At 31.8% G+C, this 10,413-nt stretch overlaps 1 protein-coding gene across 1 annotated transcript; it reads left to right on the top strand.

The window, feature by feature from the left end:
* The first annotated feature begins 4,934 nt into the window (after positions 1-4,934).
* Positions 4,935-6,821, top strand: LOC125837858 (uncharacterized). Its single transcript, XM_049516926.1, has 2 exons — positions 4,935-6,257; positions 6,402-6,821. Exons 1-2 carry the CDS (start codon positions 4,935-4,937, stop codon positions 6,819-6,821), a joined length of 1,743 nt encoding a protein of 580 aa, XP_049372883.1.
* Positions 6,822-10,413: the final 3,592 nt, after the last annotated feature.

Genomic DNA, 10,413 nt, shown 5'->3' with positions numbered 1-10,413 from the left:
GGAAATATTGTTAGCTATTTAGAGATCATACGCTGCCACTATGTTTCCTTTACTAGGAATAGAACTTAGGAAATTCACTTATTGATATTAATCTCAAGTATCAGATTTCATGCCGAAGAATATTGAATCGAATAGCCTTACATACCTTATCATCTGATCAATACAACTATCATGATTCAGCCTCCTCTTTCAGGTTTTAATCTATAATATAAGTCATGATAAATTTAAATTAGCAGTTATCACACCGTGAGCCTTGTAAAATAGTAGCTAACTTTGACGGATAATGAGCCCATACAGCCCTTAAAAAAAGTGTATCACCACACCCTCCTTATATGCCCAATACATACATTATATATCATTTTCCAAGATTACCCAAACTGCACCAACAACAATACACATAAAACAACCTCAAATATTCTTTATCATACAACCAATTATTGAACTCACCACCCCCTTGAGTTCTTTATGACAGCACACCCATAATTCTTCACTCAAACTCATACATAAGGAGGAAGAAAATAGAGTAGTCACCTTACCTCAATTTCTGCAACTTCTCCTTATAACTTGAATTCCTCTAGAACTTCAACTTCCCTTCACACTTAAACCAAAGAAGAAGAGAAAAGTATCTTAATACCAAGGAAGTAAGCAGTAGCTTCTGGAAATATTATGCCTTTATACCTATACTTGAGCATGAATAACATGTTCTCCTAATCATCCATGAGAGAATTAAGTTAAATACATAAGTGTTTTCACCTACCTTGTCTTGCAGAGATGAGGGTTTCTTCAAGAACCCTAGAAGAACTTTAAGACTGTTGTTTAATCCTTAAGAGAGAAATAGTTGGAGTTAATCCTCAATAATGTGTGTTAAAATGAGTGAGAATAGCAGCCAATATATCCTTATGTTGAGCTTTCTTCACCTTTAAGAATATCCACTAGAAAGCTTCATTTTCAGCCATTAATTGGTCAAATAGGTGATGCACCTGCTTATGTACATCAATTAGCTCAAAAAGGTCAAACTAGGTGATGCACTTACTTGCTTTCACTTGGGCTTAAATATTGGGCCTTGACAGATTTGGCTGCTGGGTAAACTTTCATTTTCCATTTATTTAACTTAGTTTGGGCCTTAAGTGAGTCCATTAGCATAGGCCCAAATCTGATCCATAAACCTTGGCCTTTTAAACTAGATCCATATAGCTCAAGTAGGTGATGCACCTACTTGGTCCTTTGGACTGGTCAATAAGTCAAAGTAGGTGATGCACTTACTTGTCACATGCTAGCTTAGTTAAGTCAAGCAAGCAACTCACTTATTTTATTCCATTTTCTAAATATTAATCCCTTTTTCTTTCACTTAGCACTTAACTTTCAACTTTAAGCTCAATTACCACCTTATTGTCTCTTTAAATACTCCCGTTGGAGTTAACTTACAGTCACATGCTGAAACGTGCAAGGCATCACATCACTGTAGACACGTAATTTTTGACCGAACTTGATGTTTTACACAAATTTTAGTGGTTAAATATTTCTTTTACTTTTAAATTAAATATTTTGATTTTATCATATTTTAGTAAGTTTAGTGTAAAAATATTCGAAAACCACAAAAATAGAGTCATGTTTTAAGTTAAGTTTTGTTTTCAATTTATTCAAAAGAGAAGAAAATGTTCAAAAAATATATGTTTTCTTTTAATGTATATTTAATAAATAAACTAGTGTTTCTTAATTATATTTTTAATTAGTTATTTAACTTTTCTTAAATTTATAGTAATTTAAAATAATTAATTAGTAATTTTAATTATTATATTTATATTTATATATACTACACACTACTCCACTACCCCACTTCCTCACTCCATATCTACCCATTTCCCAAACACAACACTCCCTCACACGTACATCCACACACCCATTCCCACAACACACCACCCCCTATCTACATATACCACCCATTCCCAAAAAGAGAAAAAAAAACACACACACACAGCAAGACAAACGGACAGAAGAAAAGACACAGAAAAAAAAAGAACACTATACTACACGAGCAAGAAGAAAAAAAAAGAAAACACTTCCATTTTATTTATTCTTCTTTCAAACAATAATCATACATTCACATCTTTTCTTCCTTACCCATTTTTTTCATATCAACACAAACACATATACCATCACAAACAACCTACAAAAATTATGGGTGTTCTAATCGAGCTTCGGTTAAGATTTTGCGGTATTCAACTTTACTTTATCTTCTTATTTAATTTATTCATGGAATTTGATGTAATTATTATGATAAGTTTTCTTACACTTTTATTTTATTCATAATTTGATTAAAATGAAGAATGTGTTAAGTGTTATATCTCTTTAATGAATGAAAGTAACTTTATTGGTGGTTATTTTTATTTATCTATTTTCGTTCATTAGTTGTGATGTCTTAAAATGAATGGGTCATGATGTTGTTCATTTCTTGATTTCGATGCTAATAATGATAAAGTAGGAATTATTGGGTTCACAAAATTATTGTTGTTTTATTTATTAAATAAAGAATGAGATTTATTTTAGTAATTCGTCATTGTTTAGTTGGATTAATAAAAAAGTACAATATGAGTATGCCTAATTTCGCCATTACTTCAAGATAAAATAAAAATAAAAATATAATATGTGTAGGCCTAATTTTAACATTAACTTTAAGGGTGAATAAAAATAAAAGAATATAAGATAATCCAAAATTTATATTGTATCCTAGAAGTTAGATTTGTTTTATTTTATTTGATTTTATTTAATATTTTCTTATAACATTAGATGGGTTTTAGGCATGTAAAAAAAAAAAAAAATATTTGTTTCAATTAAGAATGTGGTTACACATCTTTTTTGAAACACTTAAAAGAAATTCAAGGATGTGATGACACACCTTGATAAAATTATTCTAATATATATTTTAACATGTGGATTAATTCAATTAAAAGTATCATCAATAAATATAACAATGAAATGAGAAGATTAGTTGTCTAGAATTCAGAAAAATAAGAGTAAGTACTTTTAATACTAGATGAGTTTTATGCACGTTAAAAATATTTATTTCGATTAAGAATGCGGTTGCGCATCTTTTTTGAGACATTGAAAAAAAAAATTCAAGGATACGGAGATGCACCTTGTCCAAAAATATAATAACTTCATTAATTTAAAATAAGATCACTTATAGATAAAATTAGGTGATGCACTCGAGAGAAGAAAACAATTATGCTCATAAGCTATTTATATGTCAAAAGTCGAGAATGCAGTTATGCATCCGATTTGAGACCAAATAAAAGTTCAATAATAAAAATGCAAACAAGTCATGGCCTGAAAATAATATATCCACAAATGATTTAAAATAGGTATAAGTCAATAAAAGCGACCGTGGTAGAACCACGGGATTCGAGGGATGCCTAATACCTTCCCCTCGGTCAATAAAATTTCTTACCCAAATTTTTGATTCGCAGACCAAATAAAGAGTCATTTCCTTATGATTAGGAATTAAACAAAAAGGTGAATTGAAACACCATAACTCATTTTCAAGTGGCGACTCTAAAAATAAAATAATCCCTTAATCAATAAGGTCACTTAAATTGGAAAAACCCTTCTGCCGCCGTGCGCAAAAAAGGGTGTGACATCTCTGGCGACTCTGCTGGGGAATAACCAGAATTTGAGCTTTGTATATTTGAGTTTTACTTTATTTTATTATATTATTTCATTGGATATATTGTTTTGATGACCTAATTTGCTACTTGCTGCTCATTTATCGATTTGATATGGTAGTAGAGAATGCAGTTATGCATCCCAATTTCTTTTCAGATAAAGCTGGAGTGTCTGGGCACCCAGTGAAGGATTTTAGTCACACATGTTAGGCAAAGTTGGACCAGCAATGAAGTCGGAATAGCGGTGCTACCGATAAGTTGCCCCTACTTGGCTCGAGTTGTCTACTCGGGTAAGACAGTCTAGATACCTTTCTTATTACGATTTGAACTTAGTAAAAATTGAACATAGACACAGTTATTCCTAGAAGACTTCGATTCATGTGACTTAGTGAGCCTCAAAACAAGAGTTGGGTTCGTCCAGGACAATTATCCCTCTCTTACTTAACCACTTAGCTCATTTTATGTGCTACATGAAAATGCATTTATTTGAAAGTTTCTATAAGTTGACTCATTTTAGTATGACTAATGCAATGAATTTTTTTTTATCTTTTGATCTTATATTAAAAAAAGAAGAAGAGAAAACACGAAAATATTTCTTTTAGAAGTTATTATACATTTCTTAAAATAAAATAAAAAATTTGCATTACTTAATGAAAATAATAATAATATTTTTATTTAGATTGTTTTCATAAAATTTGTAAAAAGAAAATTCAAAATGTTTTACTTTCACAATACTTTGAAAAGTTATATTTGTCAAAATAAAAAATAAAAATTTAATATCTTAAAGTTTTTTTTTACTGTCCAATCTGGACGAACTACGCACACCTGATTCTCACCTCAATGAGATACGTAGGCAACCCTCTTTGGGTTCGGTGATCTTTATTCAAAAATAAAAAATAAAAAATCATTTTTCAAAAGTTCAAAAAAAAATGAAAAACAAGAAGCTTTAATTTTTATCAAAAATAAGTTTTTATTAATTTTCTTTTAATAATTCAAATAAAAAAAAAAAACTAAAGAATTTTATCTCAAAGCTCTAAAAAAGAAAAACTTAGTTATTGAGTTTTTGAAAAATATGCAAAGATCTTTGCAAGCATGTTACGTATGCAATCTCAAACGGATTTGATCAATGCATTATTAAAAAAAATAAATTATAACTGAAAAAGGTCTAACCCTAACAAACATTATTATCTATGCATAGTTAAATTAAGGTGGTTGATTTGTGGTTAAGCTGGCATCTCATCCCTATAATACAAGGTTAAAAGGGAAAAAAAAATGACTCACAAAGACGGAAATGAGTCAGACAATGATGAGGTCCAGAACCAGATGATGTCACAAGAAACAATGTCAATCGAAGAGATAAGGTTACTAAGACAGCAAATGACGGAGATGTACAAAGCTTGGATGATTGGACAAGCTCCACCGCCTTCAATCCGTGACTATCTAAATACAAATATGTCACCCCATGTCCAAGTATCAATGAGTGATCCAATCTATCCACCTGGATTCGGTCCCTATGTTAACGCATCCAATGTAGCTGGAACTTCTACGGTGCGCCCTTTAAGTATGCCTATGACAAGTAATCCACTATTCATTCCAACTGCGCCAACAAATATCGTTCAACAACATATAATGGAGCCAAAATTCAACAACGATCCTCCACCCAAAGTTCAATATGATCGAGATTATACTCCTGAATTGATTTTTAAAATCCCAAGCTCTTACCCTCACACTCATCAGTATAGTTCCCATGTTGAGGCTGAAAAAGCTGTTAAGAACGATGAACATGAAGAATTTGCTAAAAAAATAAAGAGTTTGGAACAAAGTGTAAGAGATATGCAAGGATTGGGAGGTCACAAAAGTGTTTCATTCAATGATTTGTGCATGTTTCCCCACGTTCATCTACCCATCGATTTTAAAATTCCAAAGTTCGAAAAATATGATGGACACGGAGATCCTGTAGCTCATTTAAAGAGATATTGTAATCAATTGAGAGGGGCTGGAAGCAAAGAAGAATTGCTCATGACTTATTTTGGGGAAAGTTTGATGGGAATTGCCTCAGAATGGTTCATAGACCAAGATACTTCTAACTGTCATACATGGGATGATTTGGCTCGATGTTTTGTTCAACAATTTCAATATAACATTGACATAGTTCCAGATCGCATTTCACTTGTCAACATGAGGAAGAAGACCACTGAAAATTTTCGTGAATATTCTATTAGGTGGAGGGAGCAAGCTGCTAGGGTTAAGCCGCCAATGAAAGAGTCTGAAATTATCGATGTTTTCCTTCAAGCGCAAGAACCATATTACTTTCATTATTTACTTTCCGTTGTTGGAAAAACATTTGCTGAAGTTATTAAGATTGGTGAAATGGTGAAAAATGGTATCAAGTCTGGAAAAATTGTAAGTCAAGCTGCCTTGAAAGCTACAACACAGGTGATTAAAAATGGATCAGGAAATTTTGGGGGAAAGAAAATGAAGGAGGATATAGCAAATGTTGTGTCAGGCACACAAAAAGGTCCAAGGGGTCCACTTTATCAATCTGCACCACCTCAATACCATCATTATCTCCCTATGCAAGACACACAATATTCTGTTGTTCCACCTTAATATGCGGTTTACAATGCACAACAATATGCATACCCACCAAACTATCCTCAATGGCGAGCGTCAACATATCAAAATGTTCACCCTTCTTCTCAAAATTTTCGAGCACCTTATAATCTTTGTCCGAGACAGGGATTTGGAGGAGGTCAAAGGCCTAGAAACAATTTCACACCAATTGGAGAGTCTTACACAAGTTTATTTAACAAGTTGAAACATTTGAAAATAATAGAGCCGATTCCTCAAAATTATGTGGATCCACATGCAAAGGGTTTCAATCCTACAGCACGATGTGCATACCATTCTGATGCTCCAGGGCACAGTATTGAAGATTGTCGTAATTTTAAAAAAAAGGTGGAAGAGATGATTCAAACAAAGATGATTGTGGTTCAAAATGATGACCCCCCAAATTTTACTAAGAATCTTCTACCGGCGCATAGTGATGTACACTTTATCGAGATGATATGTGATGACAAAGAATATGACAATTCTGAAGAAATGGCAATTGAAATTGGTAGAGCTTTTACGAAGGCTAACGTGCAAAGCAGTGGCTAAGAAGTTCAGCTTGGGGATTGAGATACACTCTTCTTTTCTCTAAAAAGAGTGTATAAATAGTTTATTTTGTCATCATTTCTGCTATGCAATCATTTTTATTTTTAGTAAGTCAAATCTTTCTATCATTTCTATTATGCGTTTGTTTGATTGAGTCTTGTCGTGGTTTGAGTTATTATAGAGTTGTGACCTAAATTTAGTTTGTTGTCTTGTCACCAAGTTTTTTTTAATCTTTAATATAATCTTTATTCTGTGTCACTTTGATCCGTTCTATTTGGCATTACACATATACATCTCTTTTCAGTTCAATTTTGTGACATGATATGCAAAAGGATTTGGTCAGATCTTAAGATTATATCTAATCATGAAATGAATACGTCAAAGATTTTTTTTTTTTTTTAGGAAATGAATAAATGACTTAGACACCTTGATACTTTCTTTAGTATCAAAAAAAAAAAATCATCTAACTTGACATGTCATTTGTTGTCAAGAAGGTATTACTCTCAGCTGACAAACATGTAACAAAATGATATACATATTCATCAATACATATGTTGCAAAGAAATATTATATGATTTTAGCTTCACATCTTAAAGGGATTTGCTTGTATTTGACATTTTTAATAATTGACATGACGAAGGCATTTCATTCTACTATCCAAACACCGTGTAATCCTTTGTTATCCCTTTTGAGCCTTAATTTTATTTTCTTTCATATACCTCTTTTGGAATCAAAATACAGTAAAAAAACAAAAAAAGTCAAGAAGAGAGAAAAGTGAAAAAGAGAAAAAAAAAAAAGAGAAAAGAAAAGTTGGAGTGAAAAATAAAATAAAAATCCAATAACAACAAAAAACAAACTTCCTGAACTATGTTCGACCTGATTCTTGCTTTGACAAGATACGTAGGCAAACTTATTTTGAGGTTCGGTCCAAATAAAAAAAAAATCTAGAAAGTCCTCATCACAAAAACTAGGGCAATAATAATAATAATAATAATAATAATTATTATTATTATTATTATCATTATTATTATTATTTTATTGTATTTTTGTAAAAAGAGTTGATTTCAAAAGTTGTAAGTCTTAATCCTGTTACGCAGTATCTTTGAGCTTTCATACCAATCATTTCATTTTAACCCTGTCCAAAAGTCACGTTACAATCCAATTAAAGACCATCTGATCAATTTTTAACAATGACAAGTCAATCAAGCTTTTAGTGTTGATTATATAAGGAAAAATGTTATGCCATTCGCATAAAGAGTGAAAAATGAGGAAATCTTATCGATGAAAAATCCTCAAAATCCCTATAGGGGATCATTTGAGTCGAGAGAAAGTAAAAAATGAGAGTCTTATTGGTGAAAACCCTTAGGGCACCGTAAAACGATAGTGAGTGAGAGATAATAAAAAAACAGACATGTTAGTGAAAACCTTTCGAGGCACCACCAGTCAAGTGTTAGTCATAAATCTAGCGCAAAAGTTGGATTATAAAAGTCTGACTTCAAAGTTGAAAGTTTGACAAAGATAAAGTTTAGATTGATTGGACAGACCAGACTATTTAATCCAAAATGCATGTCATGATCATTAGAATTGACAACCACTATCAATAGAATCCATTTATTTTTATTTATTTATTTATTTCTTCTAAAAAGGATCAAATATTATTTCTTCTTATTTTGCGTCTCGCTCAATTCAATCTTGAGATAGTCTTCATTAAGCAGGCAGAAAATGATTTCAAAATTGCTACCATCTCTTCAATTGCACAAAACAAAGCTTGATTAGCCCATCAATCGTGACATGATTCAAGAAATAGTGATATGCATAGTAACTTGTCAGCAATTGACAATTTTTGAGTACAAGGTTCAATTATTGTTGGAGGGTGGAAACAATATAACAAATTTGAAGTTGGAAGTTCTGAACAACTAGAGATATTTTCAAGATTATCAAGGTGAGCTGACTAGCAAACGAAAGCATTCAATCTCAAGCTAAAATTAGTTTCAAACATGGCAACAACAGGAGCAACTATCCTCAAAGCCAATGCCACAAATCGACCACCATTAAAAAAACATAAACTTTCTTTTGTTTCTTTTCTAAAACAGGGAGATATTCCTTACGTAAAAGATATCTTGAAGACTCGAATTTGTTAATATTATTGCAAGAAAAAGAAAAAAAAATAAAAAAATTATTGCATTGTTTCTCCTATGATAAATGTTTTCTAGTGTGAGACAATTATTTTCATTTTACTAGGATAAACAGTTCCTAATATAAGACATTTAAAAACTAAAAAAAAAAGGGGGGATAAAATATTGTGGTGATTTTATTTGAGGATTCTGTTAATTGAGATCTTCCAAAGTAATGAGAATTAGATTAGCAGGATCCTCCTACATAATGAGATTTAGATTAGCAGGACCCTCCTACATAATGGAATTAGCAGGACCCTCCTACATAATGGGATTAGCAGGACCCTCCTACATAATGAGATTTAGATTAGCAGGACCTTCCTACATAATGGGATTAGCAGGACCCTCCTACATAATGGGATTAGCAGGACCCTCTTACATAGTAGGATTTAGTTATTTTCTCCTAGGTAAACACTTCTTACTCGGAGACATTATTTTTTTTTATTTTATTTTTTCTCCTAGGATAAACTCTTCCTAGTCCGAGTTTATTTTTGAAAATTTATATTTGCTATTAACTCACAAAATTTTTCCAGTGAAAACTGGGGCAAAAATTTTGTTTATTTCTTTTGTTTGTGATGGTTTTCAGGGTTCTTCAAACGAAACATGGATTGAAAATTCAAGAACAAAGTTTCAACTTATTTCAGAATGATCAATCCAATGATAGCCAGAATCCAATTCTTCAATGAATGTAGCAATCTGACCTCCTGACACACACTTCTATTCAGCTACTGATCAACAAAACAAGCAGTCATTCAAGAACATTTTCAATTTGTCATTTTGAAGAGTGCCAAAAACTCACTCTAAGTGGCAAGTTGAGCCTCGAATCCATTCAAGATCAAGATACTCACAAAAATCAAGGTGATATCTCAAAGTGAAGATTCAAGAGAAGCTGCATAGATAGGAGCTTGTAATTTATTTTCCTTTTGACTATTAGTTTTTGATTTTTTTAATTGAAAGGATCGGATAGGAACCGCGACCTGGAGCCTCGATGGAACGTCACTCAACCTCCAACTCATCACCTCATCTCCTTAAACTACACGTGACCTGATTCCCTTATAACCCGGGATATGTAGGATGTCCAAATCCAAGACTCGGTCGCACAAATTTTTCCTTCAAATACAAGTCCGGTCAAAATTTGTCACGTTATCTACTTCTTTGTCTGCAAACTCTTCGTGTTTTCAGTCAAAGAGGGGCAAACTGTAGACACGTAATTTTTAACCGAACTTGATGTTTTACACAAATTTTAGTGGTTAAATTTTTTTTTACTTTTAAATTAAATATTTTGATTTTATCATATTTTAGTAAGTTTAGTGTAAAAATATTCGAAAACCACAAAAATAGAGTCATGTTTTAAGTTAAGTTTTTCTTTCAATTTATTCAAAAGAGAAGAAAATGTTCAAAAAATATATGTTTTCTTTTAA

Source organism: Solanum verrucosum, unplaced genomic scaffold (assembly GCF_900185275.1).
Source record: "Solanum verrucosum unplaced genomic scaffold, falcon-dt-bn FXZP01000262.1, whole genome shotgun sequence".
Classification (NCBI taxonomy): Eukaryota; Viridiplantae; Streptophyta; class Magnoliopsida; order Solanales; family Solanaceae; genus Solanum; species Solanum verrucosum.
Note: the sequence above shows the minus strand (reverse complement) of the source record. Positions and strands in the feature narration are given on the sequence as shown.